This window comes from Candida metapsilosis (assembly GCF_017655625.1).
Source record: "Candida metapsilosis strain BP57 chromosome Unknown scaffold6, whole genome shotgun sequence".
NCBI classification, from domain to species: Eukaryota; Fungi; Ascomycota; class Pichiomycetes; order Serinales; family Debaryomycetaceae; genus Lodderomyces; species Lodderomyces metapsilosis.
The window spans coordinates 258464-280781 of record NW_027138164.1 but is presented as its reverse complement, the minus strand read 5'-3'; the positions used below and the strand labels follow the sequence as shown (position 1 = coordinate 280781).

The 22318-nt window shown below is 36.5% G+C and overlaps 8 protein-coding genes across 8 annotated transcripts; 3 read left to right on the top strand and 5 right to left on the bottom strand. All coding sequences in view use genetic code 12, as the record gives it.

Annotated features, from left to right (window-relative positions):
• Nucleotides 1-22: 22 nt before the first annotated feature.
• Nucleotides 23-1282, bottom strand: I9W82_004320 (uncharacterized protein; the record flags this gene model as incomplete). The annotated part of the gene is made up of 1 exon (XM_067693381.1): nt 23-1282. The coding sequence occupies one exon, from the start codon at nt 1280-1282 to the stop codon at nt 23-25; it is 1260 nt and encodes a 419-aa protein (XP_067547108.1).
• Nucleotides 1283-8759: 7477 nt separating this feature from the next.
• CUP9 (transcription factor CUP9) lies at nt 8760-9203 on the bottom strand (the record flags this gene model as incomplete). Its single annotated transcript, XM_067693379.1, has 1 exon — nt 8760-9203. One exon carries the CDS (start codon nt 9201-9203, stop codon nt 8760-8762), a length of 444 nt encoding a protein of 147 aa, XP_067547107.1.
• A 4166-nt stretch (nt 9204-13369) lies between these two features.
• EXO70 (GTP-Rho binding exocyst subunit) lies at nt 13370-15247 on the bottom strand (the record flags this gene model as incomplete). The annotated part of the gene is made up of 1 exon (XM_067693378.1): nt 13370-15247. One exon carries the CDS (start codon nt 15245-15247, stop codon nt 13370-13372), a length of 1878 nt encoding a protein of 625 aa, XP_067547106.1.
• Nucleotides 15248-15312: 65 nt separating this feature from the next.
• Nucleotides 15313-17661, top strand: LIG1 (tRNA ligase; the record flags this gene model as incomplete). The annotated part of the gene is made up of 1 exon (XM_067693377.1): nt 15313-17661. One exon carries the CDS (start codon nt 15313-15315, stop codon nt 17659-17661), a length of 2349 nt encoding a protein of 782 aa, XP_067547105.1.
• A 68-nt stretch (nt 17662-17729) lies between these two features.
• Nucleotides 17730-18083, top strand: I9W82_004316 (glutaredoxin; the record flags this gene model as incomplete). Its single annotated transcript, XM_067693376.1, has 1 exon — nt 17730-18083. One exon carries the CDS (start codon nt 17730-17732, stop codon nt 18081-18083), a length of 354 nt encoding a protein of 117 aa, XP_067547104.1.
• A 20-nt stretch (nt 18084-18103) lies between these two features.
• Nucleotides 18104-18778, bottom strand: I9W82_004315 (uncharacterized protein; the record flags this gene model as incomplete). The annotated part of the gene is made up of 1 exon (XM_067693375.1): nt 18104-18778. One exon carries the CDS (start codon nt 18776-18778, stop codon nt 18104-18106), a length of 675 nt encoding a protein of 224 aa, XP_067547103.1.
• Nucleotides 18779-20085: 1307 nt separating this feature from the next.
• I9W82_004314 (uncharacterized protein) lies at nt 20086-21561 on the top strand (the record flags this gene model as incomplete). The annotated part of the gene is made up of 1 exon (XM_067693374.1): nt 20086-21561. The coding sequence occupies one exon, from the start codon at nt 20086-20088 to the stop codon at nt 21559-21561; it is 1476 nt and encodes a 491-aa protein (XP_067547102.1).
• Nucleotides 21562-21621: 60 nt separating this feature from the next.
• I9W82_004313 (mitochondrial 54S ribosomal protein mL61) lies at nt 21622-22086 on the bottom strand (the record flags this gene model as incomplete). The annotated part of the gene is made up of 1 exon (XM_067693373.1): nt 21622-22086. One exon carries the CDS (start codon nt 22084-22086, stop codon nt 21622-21624), a length of 465 nt encoding a protein of 154 aa, XP_067547101.1.
• Nucleotides 22087-22318: the final 232 nt, after the last annotated feature.

Genomic DNA, 22318 nt, shown 5'->3' with positions numbered 1-22318 from the left:
AGAAGATATAGTTACCTTTTTTTTATTTAAATTGTGACACGATTGAGTATAAAGTCTTGTTGACTTTACTATGTTCCTCTTGTTGTAAACGAGCAATTATATCATTTGGAGTCCAGTATTTTGTCTCATAAGTTTCAATCTGCTTGGCAACATTGACAAATCGTTGATACATGGATCCATATCGATCAATCAATTTTTGATCTAATTTGGGAATCTTTGAGTTTTGAAGGAGATAGTCAGCACCAGTATTGTGGAAAATGTTTACAATTATGCCGACAAGATCAAATAGTTTGCTCATTTGATTGTTGTGTTTCATAGCTAGCTCGGATAAATTGACTGCGTTGGTGCAAAGTTGCTTAGTTTTAGCTCGAAGATGGTACTTGATTGGATTCGTTTCAATATCGTGGCATAGGTGGTATAACCAATCAAATTGGAAATCCGTGGGGTCAATAGTGATTAATTTTGCATATTTGAATTTCAACGCAAGTTGATCGACTGCTTTATAAAGAAGGGCGTATTTCGACGTGCCACTAGGGAATCGAGCATATACATTCAAACACAACTCCTCACTAGGGTCAGGAAAATTGGCAAAATCTTGTTTCAATTGTGGCGAGATGTCGATATTGGGCACTTTTAATTTATACAAGATGCCCTTGATGTTTCCCCAATGTACACAACTTTTCAATGCCACTAATACATCAAGTGAAGTTAACGCTTCGTGGCCAAAGTAATCTTCAATGTATTTTTTCATATATTCACCTTCCAATTTGGTGCCAATGTGGTGATCAGTATGAAGGAAATTTAACTTTGCACAAACTAATAAATTTATTCCCCAAGTGAGGTGTTGCTGTGTAATGGGGTACTGTTTCACATACGCATCAGCTTCAGACTGAACCACTCTAGGGTCATATTTCGCATTTTTGATGTGTATAATACTCGAGTTTTCCTCTTCATACCAATGATTCTTTTCCAATTCTTGAGCCAAGCCAAGGATAGTACAACAAAATTGTGGATGAGTAGTGAGAATGTCACCTATGTTTAACAATATAGAGAATGCCGAGTAAAAAGAAAGTTTCAAATCGAGATCTTCTGGACATATAACCAAATGTTTATCTTCTTGTCGTATACGTTGGAAGGAATTATTGACGAAACGGTATTTGCGACCCTTTTTGTTGTATTCGACTTTGGCTAGGTTGTCAATTTCTTCAAGAATATGGTCGGAGTAGAAGATGAGTGCCTCTGATGTGGACACGGGTGTAGATATGTCTATTTGGGTTGTCATGGTTGAAGAGAAGAGATCAAATGTGGTGTTATTTTATTTTGTTTGTTTACCTTTTTTTTTTTTTGTTTTTGACGCGATGTCGCGAAATTGGCGACACTAATGGGAGGAGCTTATGGGTGCAGACTATTCACAGACGGGATAGAGATGTTGAGTGGAGGGAGAGAAATCCTTTCACGGGTAAGCCATTGTCGATAAATTAAGTAACTACTGAACTACTAGGTATCCAGAACTGATTAAGAGAACAACTGATAGCAAGAGATTAAAACGCTATGTCTGGGAAATATATATCTATAAGGAGCTCATAGAATCCAGTATGACTTTCATTTTATTATCAAATGTAAACACGGTGCTAATAGGTTGTAATTCTTTTGCTTCCTTTTTCTTAGAAAGTGATAGATCTATAAGATCATGAAATTTGCAGCAAAACGATGCAAAAAAGGGAAATCGATCATGTACACAATACAAGGCGAACTAGTATATAGACCAAAGTAGTGTTACAGAAGAGAGCGATTTGGGTACGTAAAATTTACATTCATCCAACATCTTGTCACGGGCCCAACTTCAACTACAGGACACCTCAATAGAAACAAATATAAACATGTCAACCAGAAACAGAAAATTGATCAAATTGTTCAACGTACTAAATCTCGTTTTCCTTTTCGTGCCGTTCCATTACACGGACATTTTTGGAAAAGAGAAAACTTTTCACTCGAGAAAAGAAGAAGACATGAAAATTTCAGTACAACTGAATGAACCCCTTGTGCATGAAAACTCATAACCATAGTATCGTATCATGAAACGAGAGGTTTCTTCTACAGACACGACAAGTATGTGTGCTAGGCTATTTGTCAAAATTTCATGTCTGCATAAAGAGTGCTGCTGTGCTTTGTGGATGTTTAGTTTTTTGACAGGTGTCAAAAATTAAAAAAAAAAATTAAATTTTTACAAATAGAGCAGACACAAGAACGCAACACTTTGTAACTGTACACAGTTTGTAAGAAGCTCAATACAATAGAAAACAAACTATTGTTACCAAGAGTGAGCAAATTTTGACCTTCCGCAAATAGACTTGACAGCAATTCCAATAACAATTGATTGTTTGATGAGCCGAGGTACCTTAGTAATGGCGATGACATACAAAATTTTTATTGTTTTCTGGATAATCGGAATCGGGTTCAACGCACGGGCCGATAATTCGATTTTTTTTGGAGACATTGAAAAAGAATACAGTAATTTTAAAATAACCGTTCCATGGTACAAGACATTCTTAAAGGACTTCGAGAGGAGTTTTCTGTACGACTGTAAAGATTTCTTGTTCAAAAGAGAGAGAGAGGCCGATATCGCCGTTTAGTAGTATGAAAGGGTATTACATCCGAAATAGGAAATAATCGCGAATCCTTTAAATTAATTTTTGTGGAGACTAAATTACTTGGCACACACAAGAAATACAATCTAGCTTTTCTTTTGACAGAGAGAGTGAGTGACACATTCTATACATTGTTTGTATTCTTGGCCACTTGTTTATGTAATGTGACGTAGGTCGGGTTCTTCACTCTGCACATACGGTGGTCGTAGTAGTAGCGGTAGCCTTTGTGTTTCCTTTCCCATTGGCGTTTCAGTTAGCAACAAGCGTAGTAGGCGAAAAACAAAAGGAAGAAGAGAACGTTTTAAAGTATCATAACCATACTTTTTCTCTCTCTAACGTTAAAGTGTCAAGTACACGAATAGGGGGAAGAGAGAGAATTTCAGTTTAGTTTCAAATGTACATTACGTCTGTAACGGTGTTAATTTCTTGAACTAAAGCAGAATGTCAATACCCAGCTAAATTGAAATTAAATCAAAAGCCCCCTCTATTAATTTTATGTTTACCAGGCTTAAGACGGTGAATTTATGGGCTATGATTCATTGAACAATGCTCAATTGACAAATGACAGTAACAGGAAACACAATTTGAATGACCCCTATAAAATATGTGGGTTTGTCTCCTCAAAACAATGCCAAGGCAAAGTGGCAAAAAAGGGAATCATGTCATCCCTATTGTCAATTTTTTTAAAAATTAGTGTTGAATTTACTAAAATCCTAACCCTATTAAACGCCACGATAATATCTTTTTCATACCTCTTTACTTGGCATGAGACGCTCCTTTTTTTTTCTGTTCTCTGTTCTCTGTTCTCTCTTGCTTGGGGTCTTAGCCAACTAGATGCGTTTTGGGGGTGTTCTGGAAGTTGAGAAAGCTTTTGGGATAACTCTAATGCAACTTTTCCTCAATTGCTAGTTTGCATTTAGGATTGACTGTGTAATAACACAATACTTTTATAAAGGGTAGTGTACATGTGGAGTAATTTAAAGTTTTATTTTTTTTATTTTTTTTTTTTTTCAAATACCGAAATTAAGTCAATAGTAGATCTTCTATAACACAAACCCAAACAATGTAGAATTTCAGACACAGAAATTATATATATATGTATGCAGACAGAAAAATAACAATACAATAGAGTGAATAGTCTGACACTTTTTTGTTTTTTATTCCTTATTCTCCTAACACAAAATACAAAATAAGCATAACAGATTTTGTGGTGTAATAATATTGGGGATGTATTATATTTCTTGCAGATCTTGAAATCCAAGAGATTTTTCTAAAGTTTGAATAAAAAAATATCGAATCGTGTCATTCAATTGATCGAGTCTAGCTAGGCCATTGGTTAGACCTTAGGAAGGGATACACTTATGATAAGATAGTGTTAGGGAGTTTAAAAAACGAATTTTTTTTTTTTTTAAAACAATAGGATTTTCAAAGTTGACCCCTTTTTTTTTATATATACATATATTCAATACGTAAAGGACACTTATTTGCTCATTGTTTTCTTAGTGGTTTTAGTGGTTTGTTTGTTTGTATGTTTGTTTACTTTTTCTATTATTATCACATAGAGTGGCATTGGTTTATCGTTGGGTATTGTTATTGTAGTTGTTGATGTTTTGATTGACGTATGAAATGGAATGATTTTATTTTTTTTTCTTAGCGTATGACTCAAACTAAAGTACACAAAACTAGAATATTGTTTCGTTATTGTGTAATACGGGCATAAGACGGCAGTAACATGTCCGTATTTGTTATACCTTAACCCCGAATAACCACAATAATATTATACACCTCTGTCAATCACAATTGGCTTTTACTTGAAGGAGGAGGCTCAGTTTTAGGTCAGTGTGTACTGAACGAAAAACTGCTCGGTCTTGGCTGTTATTTTTTATAACTCACACTGTTTTTGCATACAATATTTTGAAGCTAGCGAGGCATGTCTGTGCTTTAACAGAAAACGAGTGTTCTCTCTCTCTGATATGCTGCTTACACAAAAGACTAATTTAATGCTGTACACTGCATCACAGTTTTTTATTAACCTATTTCGTAAATGCAACAGAAGCTAAATAAATCTTTTGAAGCTTAGTATTTTATACCCCCCCCCCAATAGTTCCCCCCAAAATAGAAGTTCACCACGAATGATTATTCCAAGAGTAGAAAGGCACTTTTATGATTGGTTTGTGGATATATGCACGTCATTGCCTTCATGAACTCAAAGCCCTTTTTAATGTCCTTATTTTTTTTTTTTCTTGGTGTGCTTGAGATTAGCCCTTTTTGGGTTTTGCCGAGGATATGTCTCCATTTTCTTAGTTTACTCTCTCTCTTTGTGGTGTAGAAATTGTATTTTAGTTATTGATGGATTGCATCAGTATGCGTGTTTTAGATGTCTGCACGTGTGACACATTATGATCACTAACGCGTGGGCAGTGAGAAAAGACGTTGATCATACGTTGTGCTAGTGTTTAGAAGTTGGTTGATCTTGAAAGTTCAACCTGGTAAGTTGTTCAATTAAAAATGGTGGTGTTCTTTTGTATGACGTTCAAATGTGGAATGGTTTACGATGAAAGAGAAAAGTGTCAGTGCGAATCGAAAAACAAAAAAAAAAAATAATAATAATTTTAATTTATTTAATTTACTTTTTTTTTATTTTTTTTGTTGGGAAATACATAGAAAATTATTCAGGAACCAACTCAGCAAACAATAAAGCAAAAAAAATCACACACACACACACACAAACACAATAGCAATAATGTACAGAACACCCGATAGATGCGTGACACATGCTCGATGGTAGACACCTTCTCTCTTAAAAATGCTACCTCCCCCCGCTCCGTCCCTAAGTGTATCTATCTTCAGATTCAAACTTAAAATGTCATTCGGCATTCCCCCATTCTAAGCCACCCTTTGTTATCTTAACCAATGACACATCTCTAACGATTATTATTATTCTAAAAAAAAGCCTTTTTGAATTTTACTCTCTCTCTCTCTCTATTGTTTTAAAATGAGCATATTTTGAATTACCCCATTTAGAAATTAGAGAGATCTCTTTTAGTTCGTATTTGAAATTTTCAAACACTAACCAAAGTTACACAAATCCCGGTATCTATGGCGTAACCGGGCTTTGCAGAGAAACGATCGGGAAGATTACCTAAGCGCATCAACCTCCTTTTAGACAGAACTGTCATAGTCAAAAGGACCCACGAAAACAACACAGAGTTTGAGTTTGACAAACACTCATTAATGTACAGAGAACAATGGCCTACCGGAAGAATTATGCTTTCTTTTTGGCTCATGCAAAGATCTTCCTCTTGTCTTCTCCGAAACATGGCTTAGCTATTTAGAAGATTTCTTTGTGACCCCAATGAGGTGAAAGTTAAGCCCGACTGCAATAAGCACATGGAAACAACAATAGAAGTGACATCACACATCACCGGTGATCCACAGTTTCTGTCACATAACAAATCTGTTTTCCTTTTTTTTATGTCTGCAGTAGGGTGCTTAGATTGTGCATATAACTTTTTTTTTTTTCGTATTTTTGTTTTGCTATATCTGCAGAGAAAAGGGAGAAACATTTGAAGCATATGTATTACGGATAGGATGTAAAAATATTGCGGATGGGAAGCACACATGATAGTGATTTCTGAAAGAACAAAGTCGATGTACTAGCTGATAAGTTGATATCTCATATCTGACATATTGTTGCCTATCGCTGTTAGGATTACCCTTTTTTTTTTTTTTTTTCAGGACAAACAAGGGACAATGTACTATCTTATTCCAGTCCAACGGAAACAAACGTAACGGGTGCTAAGTAATATATGAATGTAGTGTAGTGCATACCACCAAGACATTTGTTACTTTTTGAAGATCGCGTGCTTTAAAAGCCCTGTCATGTCATGTCATGTCATGTCATGTTATATGCTCCTTTCTGTCATGTCATGTCATGTCATGATGATTTTCTTAAATTACACAAAACGGGAACCAAGTTTCTTGGCCACAAAATCTGTCTACAGAAAAATCTATTGATCCCCCATTCTCCCCCAAATCTAGCTCCCATATAGAGAAGAAACAATGAGTCATAAAGGAGTGTGTATAAGTTACTGAGTTACGAGATCAGGAAATAGACCTTTTTGACATATCCATAAGCAAAGCGTGTTCAGTTTTTTTGAAAGTGTATGGGATCCATTTAGAGGGATATACAATTTGCACGATATATTTCATGATGGATTCCAGCTGCTGACGCATTTGTCCAGAACCAATGGGTTAATCAAGCTGAGTCGAGGAATTGGGACAATTGGTTGATACTATTTGCTCATCTTGGTTGTTGAGGGCAAATGCACCCAGTCAATGCAAGAAGTTCAACAGTACATCAAATCACAAGATCAAAGGTTTCTGTTCTGAATGTATAGCAACGTCAAACCGCCATCTTTAACCAATTCCTCAAATACTCAGTTTCTAGTAAAGTAAACCCCTCTTTAAAGGAAAACTTCAATTTCTGCTCTCAGTCGATACTCCAACTTGTACTCCATACATCTCAATAACATTAGATGGAGGGGAATCATCGCCCATCATTCGTAAAGTGCATACACCAGAAAGCAACCATATCCGTGAAAAAGGAATTGCAACACTACCCATGAAGGATGCTCCTCGTGAGTGCTTTAATCACGAACAAAGTATCAGACAGGAGGCACTTAGTTCACATTGGGTTAACTCAGTAGTTTTGATCTCCTTTATCTCCCTCATAGAAGGCAGCAACAAAGCAAGTTCAACTGTGAAGACCAAAAAACAATCAAAACATAAATTTTCTCCATTATGGTAACAAGCACCAGCAAAGTAAAGCCAGTGGAGAAGAAACAAATCCCAATTGAAGGAGTACTGTTCACCCTTTATCAGGTTCTTCTTTCAATCATATATTTGGTCTATAAAAGGGAGGGAGCTAAACCTCGCTCTTTTCAAATTTTTGGGAAGGCAGTCCTCATCTTTGATACTGAAAGTTGCACATAAATGAGACCGATATACTCCTCTTGTACCTCCAGGTATCCCCTCTTTGTGAAGCATAGTTAGTCCAATGATATAAACCATCAAGGGCTTTCAGAATGAAGCAGGAACGAAACACATCATCCAAAATACATCTCTGCAACCAATCAATGCCCCAAATTGAGTCCAGTTCAAACTTGATCACCAAAAAACTAATCCCAATCTTAAACAATTTCTCCCTCTGAGACTGGGACAGTCTTCTTGCATTTCCAAGTCAAATTGGCTCCAGTTCCGTTCAATGCCCCTCCTTGTTCTTTTTCAAATCTCAACTTCGTAGGCTTCTTCTGTTGTAATAGTTCTTGAAATGCCATTTCAAGTACCAGAATTCATATTCCTACTTCTTTGCCCTTTTTCAGCTCCCAATTTATCCAAAGTATACACAACAACAGTGTCTTGACTCCAAAAAAACAACAGCTGAAGTTTTGTAAAGGTAACTTTTGTCGTATCCCCTCTTTTTTTTAACAATAAAGTGGATATGAGCTGGTCCATACGGATGTCTGTTAATTTTTTTTTTCCCGGCAGGTCCACCACGAAGAATTGGGTATGGTACAGGTCTGGTACAATTTGAGAATAAAAGCTTCCATCATCATTGGGTTTGGTAATATTTCTCATATCTGGATGATGCTTTGCATATTGTGTGTCATACAGCCCCATTCAGTGTCAACAATCGCCTTCCACAAAACAGGCATTGGCAAGTTCAACCTTGCAGCCGCTTTCCCCGACCTCCCAAGTTTATCATTTTTTCATTTGGTGTAGTCTCCAGGTACAGCTTGGATCAACACTCCATTTCTCTGCTTGATATTCGCAGGTTTTAAAGTGATTGAGTAGATATATATTACCAAAGTAAATTTTGTTTTTTTTATTTCCTCAGCGCAGGTTAATTTTTGTTTTTACAAAGACATACACGTGACAATTTCGTGCAAGTCACGTGGAAATCAATGCAACGTTACATTAAATGAGCTTTTAAAAGAGGATATCAAAAATGAAGAAGAGGAAGAAGATGAAGAAGAAGAGGAATTACAATAAATTAAAAAGAAATGAAACAATCACATTAAAAACTATAAAAAGAACTATAAAACAAACCTATAAATGTTTCAATGCCTTCAACTTTCTTCTCCTAGCATTAATAAACCAATTACTCAATTGTTGTTGATTCAACCCAGTTGCCATCATCAACTGATTCTTCTCACAAGCCGAGGGATATGGATGATTCACATGGTCCCTCAACCACCTCAAGAGCACATAAGTAACCTCCTTTGGGAGGTTATTACGTGTTTTCCTCTTGGTGGTGGTTGCAGCTTGAGAGGAAAGCAGTTGATGATGGAATAGCATTTGATCTTGATTATATGGAATGTATGACATTGACCGTGACATTGGAGGTGGAGCAACAGCAGTGTAGTTGTTGTAGTGAAACTGCTGCTGCTGTGATGGTTGGGGTTGAAAATATGCATAATTGTATTGTGGTTGAATTTGAGGTTGTTGTTGTTGTTGTTGTTGTTGTTGTTGTTGTACCTGGAATTGCTCCATATGTAAAATAGTTGATATTGGTGGAAGTTGGATTGATGTCCTATGTTTTGACATATTTTCTTGGTTATCAATACTTGTGTTTTCCATTTTAACGTAGTTTCCGCTTGATTTTCGGGTATTTTGTCTTTTGTCTTTGAAGAATGTTTATGAATATGGCGTTTTAGGCTTCCAAAATTTTTGACAGGCTACTTTTGTTGACGTATTTATATAAAGACTACTGTTTGAAGTACTACAGAAGCCAAGCCATTTGTGTCTCTTCTTTGAACTAGCATTGTGTCTAATAATATTTTACTCATACAAACATTACACAAGATACACACACTAACTAAGCAGGATAGACACAATTGTAAAAAAAACACAAGAAAAAAAACAAAGAGAAACTACTTCTGCATTAAACGCAGACACAAGAAGCATATTAGTACAGACAGACACTTTTTTTATTGCCTAGAGGGTCTGTTGTTTTTTAGTGTCACTTGAAAACCAGTGTAACTCTACTGATGCACAATGCACAGCCACTTGTACTTCCTTTGCCCTAATCCCTAACACCGAATATCATCACACACACCAAGAGAATATACAGTAGATCTACAATAATAGTAATACAAGAAAGTAGTAGTGTCTAGATATTATTTTTTACGGTCTTAGGAAGAGCCCCTCTTTATTATTACTATTGTACGTTTGGCAAAAAACGGATCAGTTTTGAGGATTTCTCTCAAAACGCCTTCGTTAGTGGTATGCGTAGAAGCTGAGATGGTATAGACAACAGTTGAAAGAAAGCACTACTGTACCTAACCAGATGGTAGTGGTTGTCCCCACAACGTCCTCCTCTCTCTCTCTGTCTGTGTGTCAAAGATCTGATGATGTTATTATATATAATACGATTATTATCTAACATTTGGTGCACCAGAAAACTTATAATCTTTTCTTTGTATTAGAAAATACATCCTATCTCCTATCAAGCCCGTATTATATTAGTTACTGCGAAAGTAAAGTGCGTGTGAAGAGTGTCGTGCTAGAGCTATGATTTAATATCACCTTATTTTTTTTATTAGCTTATGGGAGAGGGTCAATTCTTGGCTGTTTGAACTTTCAACTTTCTAGTCTTTCTATCGACAGAAGAACACTATTTTCGCTGGCACAATTCTTCAGTAATAACTACCTGAGGAGGTTCTAGTAGACTCATACCATGAACTTTTGAACCTACGGATTATGTACAGCTTTCTTGGGAAGCTGGTGTAAAGCCAATGACATTTGAACATATAATAATAATAATAATAATAATAATAATAGAGATCTGTGTCTGAAAAAGTGTGTCATTTATTTTTTTTTGTTTTCTTTTTCTTTGACACATATATTAGACATAGATCCCTTTTTATTATTTATATGCAGACACAACAGAAGAGAAAAATAAAAAAAAAAGAAAAGAAAAGAATTTAATTTATTTTTTTAATTTATATTTAATTTATTTTTATTTAAAAAAAAAAAAAGAAAGTTTAAGTTGACTGGCAGATACGACAGATCACCCACTCTCTCTTTTTTGTGTATGTATATTTTAAGTTTTTACGTAATTCTTAACTAATTAATACACATGACACCAAAAAACAATACTCTAAAAAAAGCAAGTACTACTCATTATTCAGTCATTCAAATTTGACATCATAGACTATAAGTAAGTAAGTAAGTAGTTAACATTAGCACCGTCGTTCAGTGCAAATAATCACAAAGCATCTCTTCTTCCTGCTCAACACTATTCTCCAATGTATTTTCTTTTTTCCCGTATCTCTCTCTCTCCTATGTTTTTTGTTCCTGAAACGGAGTGCAAGTACTGCATATAAGGCTGTCTCTTTTATTGTTTTCTTATTGTTTTTTTCAAACCCCGAAATTCATACGGCGTTAGGCAAGTCCTGTCTAAAATCCTTACATACTTAACACAATTATATATTTAGATAAGATATATATAAACATAAACATAAACATAAAACATAAAACATAAAACATATGATATAGGACGTAAACGACACAGAGACAAAAAGAGAATAAAAAGAACAAAATCGCAGATCTTTAAGTCAAGAGATGTGGGGAGATATAATACTACAAAGAGAGAAAAAGAATGAAAAAAAAATACATATGATTGATTCCCCACCTCCACTCCCACTCCCATTGTTCTTTTCAATCACTTACTCTAAAGTTATCGTCAGTTAAAGTTGTGTTTACTTGATTTAAACGAAGCGAGGAAAACAAATTACCATTGAATCTAGACTCGTTACTTTTAAACTGAGTTGCACAGAATGACCCATCTTATTGTTTTACTTGTTGAGTCATTCAAACTCCGAATATTTAACGATGAACAAGTCGTCGACAATTTAAACAAGAGCACACCTAACTTTTCTGTATAATAACTCAACGCAAGTAACTCAATACATAAATCAATACACAATTATGAAAGGCGGCGTCTTCTTACAAAATTATCAGTCTTTTCTTTCTTTTTCTGATATGAAAAGATCGTCGGTTTCTCTTGCCAAACAAATCTTTCGTTATCAAAAGTAAAACGTTTCATTCACATTTCCTTTCACCTTAACTTGATTATGTGTCTCAATTATATCAACTCAAAAACTCAAATTTACAGCAATGTTCAATGGCAAACCTTCTCCCCCCCCACAAACACAAAGTAGTAAAATAAATCACTGAACGCCATTTACATTCATCCCTCGTGTTTACTTTTTCTATACATCAATTATTATTCTCTACCATCCCTATTGTAGTTTTACTTACCAACCAACCGTTTTCAATACGACAGTTTCTGTCTCTCTCTCTCTCTCTCTCTCTCTCTCTCTCTCTCTATGCGTTTATATTCACCTCTTCCCCACCTCTTTGACTTATAAAGGCTGCAAAAAAAAATAAGAAAATGAAAAAATGAAAAAAAAAAAACAATAAACAAATTATAAAGTAACTGTACTCTTCTCGCTGCATGTAACCCCTCTCTTTTGCCATACTTGTAGCTCGCATTCGTATATTCTTGTTACATCAAAGATTGGTGTAATACAACAAATCGTGTAAAGGAAAGAATAAGAGAGAAATGTTTGATCTGCAAGAGATCCCTTTTTGTTCTTTTTTTTTTCATAATACCACAAGGCGGTTACTGCTGGACAAGTATAAGAGAGGAAAATCTATTTAAACTTTATCTCTTTTGTGTACTTGATGTCTTTCATTGCATAATTAACCTCCTTGCAACTTTATACGAGATCCTTTTTTTTTTTCTTTTTCTTCTTCCCCACTTTATTACTTCGACGACCGATTTTGAACTTTTCTTTTTTTGCAACAAAACCTTTCTTTTGCATAATCCCACAAAGCAGACACAGTCTTTTTTAACGTGATGGGTACTATCTGCCATTACTAGACTACGTTCTACACTATTAGTAAATCATCTGTTTACTACTACACTTTTTGTCTGAAATTGATTCCAATTTTTCGTATTATTAATATTGAAGAAATCATCTTGTAGAAATGAGTATTCCTCAAAGAATGTTGTTCATAGTATAATTATTAACGCTAGAACATATATATCTGTAAGTACTAACTCCCTCAAAAAGGGGACAATAGCTCTTATCCAAATACAGCCAATGTACAGTATCCCTTTATGCATTACAATACTTTGCAAATGTTAAAACCAAACATCCAACACCTCGTAATTATACAGCTCGTCTACTTTCTTTTCCAAAAAAACACTATAATGTGTGCTCCTAAACCTTAATACCTACATCCTAACTATAATGTGTGCTCCTAAACAGTAGTACCTACATCCTAACCCATCTTGAACCCATTCAACACAAAATCGCATACACAGTTCCTCCGCAGCACCACGCCTGTATCTTCTCCCTCTCTTCTACTTGCCTTTAACTTCTCTGCACGTCTTTCTAAAAGTGCTGTAGTACGTTTAAACTTTCTTCAGTTTTAGTGTAAACTAGATCTCCAGGGTTGACACACAAACGTAAATAGATACTAACGATCTACACATTTCCGGTACTCTACACAAAAGGGAAAACACCTGTGTCTTTGATTTCTATTTACGAGATCCATTCTCACTTTGACATAAACAAGAAGCCAATTGAGTACTGCTATTGCACAATGTTGCCACCCTCTACACCAACTCAAATGTGCTCCCTCCCTTACAACTTCTCATTAAGCAATCTTTCAAATTGTAATTTATCCCACTTCACATACTTTACCCGATTCTTGGTAAAATCCGAGTTCCCATACTTATCATACAATTTGAAATAAGCATTCAAAATCATCTTCTTCACTTCAGTTCCAAGAAAGCTTCGTAAACTAGCATCACCAAAATCAAGAGCACAATAATTCGCCAATGCTTCTTCAAAGGAATCGTTAAATTTCTTAAATAGCTCTTTCACCTGTTCTTTTTCCTTGTTTGATAGGTTTGTAGCTTGGCCTCCACCGGTACCGATGGATGTGTTTGGGTTTATTGAACCACCACCGCCACCACCACCTGCTTGCGTAGCAATAAGTGTCATTCTCTCAATGATAATGTATGATGCATAACTCCAATCTTCAAGGAAGAGTTTAAGGAACCTATTTTTCAACTTGTTGATACGTTCTTGCCCGTTAGATCCAAGGATACGGAATAGTTCTTGTGATCGATTGATAATTTGTTCTGCAAAGTACAAGTTTCGTAATAGGATAAAACCTTGGCTTGATTTCTTGATTGTATGTTCTCCATGTGGATTCTTTAAACCAATTTCAATGTTAATCATTACACAATCGAGGATATCGGCAAAATATGAAGATAATAGAAATTCTGACGATTTATCATCAAATGTTGTGTTTGTAATGATTGAGTTGAACACGGTAATGTATTGTAAAGGTGGTTCCAGAAGCCAATCCCCTGGCTTCCTTGTTTGAATTAGCCTCAATAATGGTTGTTTAAATTCACACATTCTTCGAGCCAAGTTGATTGAGCTGGTGGATACTTGAACTGTAGTCACTTGATTAAACTGAGTGAGACTTTGTACTTGAGACTCAATTGATCGAATACAATGAGGGAATATTGATGATCCAATGGACACAAACTGATCAAGAATCTTACCAAACGATGCACTCTTGACCACATACCTATGACTCAATTGATAATCCATTCGAAGTAAATTGTCAATAATTTCCAATAAAGTTAAACTGTTGTCAGTAGACAAGTTGGTACTCAATCTAGTAGCTAATGATTGCATCACTTGATTATATTCACGTATGGCATACTCGGCAATCAAACCAATCAAGTTTGGTGGTAGTGAACACTGTTTCAAAACGGCCACCTCATCTTTCAACACATTATCAACAGCATCAGTAAACTGATTATAACCCCTCAACCCTTTTTCAAAAGGACCTTCAATCTTTGTTGGTTGTAATTGCATTTCCGCCAGTTTCAAGTACTGAACAATCTTTGCTCCACGTTTGTCAACAAATTTATTAACCACATGTTGTTCTTTACCTTGTTGGTTGAAATACTCAAAAATCACCTTCACTTCATGTTTCTTTTCCATCATTTTATCCGTATCCAAGTTAAGCACCGAGTCGACGTAATTTTGCACCTTCAATTCACTTCGTTCAATCACATTTTGAAAATTGTATAATATCCCTTTAAACTGTTTGAATCTAGGTTTAATTCGATTGTACAACTCTTGCGATTGATTCAATGTATTGACATACTTCATTAACCCAAGTACTTCAATACTGTTATTCAAAGCATTTTCAAAATTGTTAATCTGTGATACACTTTGGCTCACTTCGGAAAGGAAATCTAGTCCAGCTTCAACTTCCTTCTTGGCGGTGGTCAATTTGTTAACTTGTCCAATCACGGGTTTGATTGTGGCATGAGCAGTTTGTGATTTCTTGGAGATTTTCGTGAGTGATTGATTAATGTTTTCAAAAAGGGCTTTAGATTTGATTAGGTTTTGATTGAGTACGGCAACGTCAGCCTCATCTACGTCAACCTTGTATGCCATTGGAATGGTTGTCTCTGTTGTCTCTGTTGACATATTTTTATTTTTATTTTCTGCTTCTTTTTCTTTTCTTTTCTTCTTCTGAGTCACAACAGTCACCCATGAGTAAAGACGACGTTGCCCAGCTTTGCCTGCAACTCCAAGAAGCTACCAAGCTTAAACGTAATGGTAAATGTATAAAATTCACCAATAACGTTCACAACACCACCACCGCCATCGATTCATGGAAATTTCTTGATTTCGATTATGGGAAAGAGAAAGTTCCATTGCCGATACAAGCTAGAGGGTTATTCACTATCAATAACGAGTCGATAGTAGTTCGTGGGTATGACAAGTTTTTCAATGTTGGCGAAAAGAGTTTCACCAAGGAGGAGGAGTTGCAAAAGACCACTACTGGGCCTTACGATGTTACGCTTAAAGAGAATGGATGTATTATATTCATTAGTGGATTGAGTAGTGGTGATATTGTTGTGTGTTCTAAGCACTCAACTGGGGTACGAGATGACAATACGAGGAACCATGCACTTGAAGGTGAAGCTCAATTACGTCAACAATTGGGCGATGAGCGTGTTGGCAAACTAGCTCGATACTTGTATGAGAACAATTTGACTGCGGTGACAGAACTATGTGATGATGAGTTTGAAGAACATGTGTTACCTTACCCCAAGGATAAATCAGGTCTCTACCTACACGGATTGAATTACAACACCATCAAGTTTCAAACGGTTCCTATTGGTGATGTGATTAAATTTGCTCACGAATGGGGGTTTAAAACCATTGAGTACCTCCTGTTTGACAATGTTGATAAGCTTTTTTCCTTCCTTCATAAATGCAGTGAAACAGGCACCTACAACGGCCGTGAAGTTGAAGGATTTGTCATTCGATGTAAACGAAATGGTGATGACTTCTTCTTCAAGTACAAATTTGAAGAACCATACTTGTTGTATAGACAATTTCGTGAGGTAACAAGACAAATGTTGAGTGGAACACCAGCTCATTCGATAAGAATAAAGAAAAACAAGTACATCACTAAAAAATATCTTGAATTTGCTGAAAAGTTGTTTACCGAAAAGCCAGAGTTGAAGGAGGCTTTCCAACAAGGTCATGGCATCATTCATGTACGTCAGTTGTTTCTACAGGATCTACATGAAACTAATGGTATGAATTTACTTTCAATTGATGCTAAACTCACTGAAGAGATGAAGGGGTTGAACTTGGACGAGGAAACGCAAAAGTTTCTTCTTGTTTCAGTTTCAACACTTGGTTGCGGCAAGACAACTGTGTTTAACACCCTTCACTCCCTTTTTCCCGATTGGGTCCATATTCAAAATGACAATGTTGGAAAGAAAGCTAAAGTGAAAATTACCGATTTAGCTTTAAAGGCATTGGATAATTACCCAGTGGTTATATTTGATCGAAACAATTCTGAATACAGAGAAAGGAAACAGATATTCAACACCGTTGCCGAAAAGAGACATCTTTACTTGGATGACAAGATTGACATCAAATATATCGGTATCAACTTTGTTCCCAGCATAAGTCAAGATGAGCTTTGGAGAATTACCTATGACAGGGTTAAGAAAAGAGGTGATAATCATCAGCTGTTGAAAGCTGCTTCCGATGAAGAGTTGACAACTAAAGTCATGAAGGGATTTATGTCGCGATTCCAACCAGTCAACACTGAACGTCTTCCAGATTCCCAATTTGATCTTGTGATTAATTTAAAGTTGAATAAAGATTCATCCTTGGAGAATGTAAAGATTATCATTGATGAGTTGTCGAAGGCGTATCCTCAGTTGATAGAAACCAAACCCACAGATGAGCAAATTGAAGCTAAATTTAGAGAAAGTTTGCAATACAAGCCGACCTTTACCAAAGACATGACAAATAAAAAAAAAGATCCAACGTACTACGGAATTGCAATTCACCATCAAAACATATTAGATTTGCTTGACCAGCTTGAGAATTCTGAGTATAACAAGTTGAAGGAGGAGAAATTAGTTCAAGAATCGTTTCACGTCACTCTAGCTCACATCGCAAGTGCTAAAGGTGCCAATAAAGCCAAATGGAAACACATTAAATCCACACTAGGCAAAGGTGATGGTAAAGATGGGAAAAACCTCCTTGCATTCCACGCCAAGGTGAAACTCATTCAATTTGTAATCAACAGGGGTAAACTTATTTGCCTCAAATGTGAAATCTTATCAATCCATGACAAGAATAATGACGTGGTTGATATTGAGCCTGTAAATAGACATCTGCATATAACCATTGGCTGTTTTCCTCCCACAAAACCAGTGGAATCAAACGCCACTTTAGAGGAGCTATACGGGAATGATGTGGGCGTGAAACCGGATGGGGTGTACAAAGTTGGTGATGATACCATCGAGGTAAAGAATTTGGATACGCCTGTGATATTGGAGAATCAAAAACTATTTGTATATTATTAGACCCCATTATAGAGAGAATATTCGCGCAAAAAAAGAAACGCCACTTTCTTCTTCACACAACTACTTATATGTTCCAATCTATCAAATCATACATTGCCGGTTTCTGGCCAGGTCCAGTTTCCCCTGAATTGAAAAAATCAGTCGAATCAACCATTGAATCAAGCAAAATTTTAGTCTACTCAAAGACCTATTGTCCATATTGCACAGCAACTAAAGACTTATTAAACAAGTATGGTGTCGATTACAAGTTGATTGAATTGAATACAACGTCCGATGGTGGTGACGTTCAACGTGCTTTACATGAGATTAGTGGACAAAGAACCGTGCCAAACATTTTCATCAACGGTAAACATATTGGTGGTAATTCTGATTTACAAGCGTTGGAGAGTAGAGGACAATTGAAGGATTTGCTTGCAGTGTAATAGACATAGAATAAACAACCTTACCTTAGTGTATCTTTCAACGTTTCTACTGCCCATAGGTGAAACTTTACAAATATCTGATCATCATTCGTTAACTCGATTAGCGACTTAGGTCGAGCCATGGATCTTCTTAAATACCTCTCATTATCAACCATCGACCCACTGCTCAGTCGATGTAACTTTGCATTAGTCTGTGACACCCTCTGCTGTATCAAATCGATAAACTCACTCATATATAATGTCAATATATCCCAATTTTGCAATAAATCAGATTCCGAATCACACACCATCATTAAACTATACTTCCTCTCTTGACCTCTAGCATTGATATCATACAATTTGAAAATCTTATTCAAACAGTAGCCATAAATAGCATCACCGAAAAACATTGGTTTAACAATATCGGAAACAGTTTCCACAGATAATGACTTCATCATTAGTTTCTTTAATGCGGCGTATCGTTTCTGCGAGGTTGGATAAGCTGTGGAGATGAATATCTTTGAGTCTGAGTTTGTAATTAGATTGGCGGCATTATCAGGAAGAATCAATTGACATGATGCACATACACCCTGATTCGAACTTGATGAGTGGATATACTCCTGTTTCTTATCTTCAATTGTCACTTGAGTACAAACGATAATTTGTGGACCATGTAGTTCACAGAAATGACTCAAACATAGCATGAAATTTGGCATCGAGTCATGAGGCTGCTTTGTTTAGGAGCTTGGTTCTCCAACTTTCTTTTTTCTTTTTCGTCACCAGAAAAATTGAAGCTCTAAACAAACTGACTTCTTTTTCATCACTCGTTGCGTTGTACAGGAAGAGAACACGATCGACAGGTAGACATGAAGGAAAGTAGCTGAACTGGACTTGGCACCTACAGATGAGTTGAGAATGTATACTTGAAGCCATTCGATTGACCACAGTGAGGACGTCATCAGTCATAGGGATTTCAAGAATAATGTGATGTATGTTTGGAGGACTCCACGATGACGGACTTAACTATAAACGTCTCCATTATGACGGAATTAACGCCACTGTGATAGCTTAATTCATGTGTGCTAATACAGTTGAGCTTTGATAGAGAAATTTGGTCCATCAAGATCGGCATAAATCGTCGCATTCTAGAAGCAGCGTTGCTTGTGAGATTCCATTAAGGGCAACTTCAAGGCTATCTGATTTGCTGTCAAAGGTTTTACAATTGATTCGTAAGTTGGCATTGAAAGATCTATTCGTTGGTGTTGCATTGCATTCGGGTCTGATACAGTCTTGAGAAAAGTTGGCACGAGAAGAACATTGGCAAACAAAGGTCAAGCACGCGATGTTGTTACTATTCAGGAGTTTGAGCATTATGAAAGTGTATTGTTTTATTTACACTTGCCCTTGCAATTTCATTTACATTTACATTTGCACTTGCACTTGCACTTGCACGTGTCCACCACAGACTGAGAACGTAGCCAAAGGCGGAAGAAAAACTTGCAAGGATGCTTCTACACACAGATACACTTACTCCATGTGTTTAGGTGGTTACGTGTCTATCAGGAGGTGTTTATGCCCTCAATAACTATGTGTGACACGGGATTATCAAATTTGCAGAGATATACTCAGGGGAACCACTGGACTACACCTTAGTTACAGAGACAGAGCTGGTTTATGATCTACTATGCTGCTCGGTGGCCGCTTCTTCTACAAGCAGAGTCAAATTTCAGAAATCAATAAAATTGTGCCGTTTTCAACCGGTTCACTAAACGACCACACAAAGCCTTCCCCCCTTCTCTCACTACGAATCCACTTTTCAAATAGAAGGATATGCATATAGTATTTCTCTCTTAGACCCATGCTTTACATAAAAATTACTCCTTGCAGGAATCAAAATCAAATTCGTTTTTCTTTTTTTTTTTTTTTCTTCAACTTTTCTCTCTTTTTTCTTTTCCCAAGTTTTCCCTGGATATCAACAACAAGAGTTGGGTGGTCACATAACTGGTGAATGGTAATAAACTGAATGGTGTCGAGGAATAAAAGTCGGAGTCATTCCGCACACTCACTCAATGGGAGTTCGACTTCGCTGCTGGTGTCAACATCTACCAAGAATGGGTCAGGAAGCAAGAAACGAAAGTCAACAAGTCCGAGTGAAAGTAATGGCAAGAGAAAGTCGTCACGGTTGGCAAAATTGGAAAAGGAGAGCACTCCCAAGCTAGCTGCTAGTCCACACTTGAAAAAGAAGGGGAGAACGGAAGTGATATCTGACAGCGAGGCGTCTTCAAATTCGTCTTTTCTAGATACCAAATTCACCGAACCGGAACTTGCACCACCAACACCAAGCTACACAGGTCTACCGTTGGAAGAGTTTCCCTCGGCAAAGATAAAGAAGGAGTCGCTTTGGCCACCGAAGCTAAGGCGACCCAAGGGTAAGGGTCACGAGACACGAGATGTTTCCTTAGCTCCTGAAATTGACGAGATTCGACGAATCAAAACGGAACAACTTTATAGATCACAGTTGAAAACGCCAGCTACTCGAGATGTTACCAGTGAAAGTGAGATTAGAACATCTATATCACCTACGCCACGAGCGAAACCGACAAAGCTCAAATTAACTCTACAAACTCCAAAACAAACGAGTAAAAGAACCGACAAAACCACACCAAAAAATGCACTCAAAAAATTAAAATTTACGTCACCAAAGAAATTGCCTAGCACAAAGTTACTTGCACCGAATACCAAAATAAAAAACGGAACCCTCCATGAAGAAGATACTCACAAGAATAACGATGATTTTTGTTTTGCCTGTGGCCGTCCAGGGATGTTTATTTGTTGTGAATCCTGTCCTAAATCGTTTCATTTCACCTGTTGTGATCCTCCGATAGAGGAGCCACCGGAGGATGATTGGTATTGTCATGAATGTTTTGCCAAGAGACACCCTGAATTGATACCAAATTGGAAAGATATAGGTATATTTGGGAAATTATTAAATGATTTGGAGGTGAGAAATCCCAAGGTGTTTCAACTTCCAAAGAACCTAAGAGATGATACATTTATTGGTGTGTACACTGGTGAAAATGGAGACTACGCTGACTTCACCGAAAAGGATGATATCCCCGTTAGTAAATGTAATGGACGACAGATACCTGGATTTAATAGAAACGAAGATTTGGAGATTGACAGCTTACACGACGAAAGTGGGAACCCATATTTGTGCCACAAGTGTGGAGAGTCAGGGCTAAATCATAGGACATTGATCAGATGTGACTATTGCCCCCTTGTATACCATATCGACTGTCTTGCATACCCAATGTTTGGACCCAAGACCATTGGGCATAAATGGAGGTGTCCAAATCATATAAAGGATCTACTACCAAGAGGATTGTTGGGGATGGAGAGGCCAGAGGAGTTGGACATTGCAATGTCTTTAATAATGATGCACAGCGATGAAAGATATAAGAACATAACCTTTAGTAAAGAGAAAAGAGATCTGATATAATACAAAGAAAACAGGTTAAATGTGTATTACTATATACAGATACATACATTATAATTTTCTCTATTTCTTGGCCGGTTTAAGTGGAAGCTTTGGAATTTCCTCCTCTGCCAACTTCCTGGCATTTGTAACTTTAATCAATTCGCTAAATATCTGATGTGGTGGCTTACTAGCACAATCAATCACCGAATTATTCTCCTCCGATTGGCCATGAATTTGCAATTTTAATGGTAATTTTGGTAAATCTTCTTCATTTTCAACGGTTACGTTAGTGACAGTGAATTGGACATCTGGATTATGGTATCTCAAAGTAGGTAATGACTCTTTCCAAAAATATCTGATTCCGTTAGCTGGTTTATAAACAAAGGGACGCTGTTGGTATACAAACAATTCAAGTTCCTTATACTTCGATGCATCAAATTTATAACTATTCTCTGGTTTTCCCCTTAAATTGTTGATCCTCTTGATCTGCTTGAGAAGGTTAGGATTGTACTTGTTCTTTGACGTTATTAGCATTTGCATAGACATCTTTGTAGTATGGAGTAAAGGTTGGTTTGGGAAAAAATTTTCAAAAGCTTTGATTTCACAAAAGTGGAAGCTTGAAGAGACGATTACAGTGATCAAGTCAAGGTCACAACTACAGTGATCAAGTCAAGGTCACAACTACAATGATATGATAACTGAGATGCTCAAGATAAATCACATTTCCATGCTTCTCATGAAGACTATATAAAGGATCCTAATTTTTTTTGGAATCTCA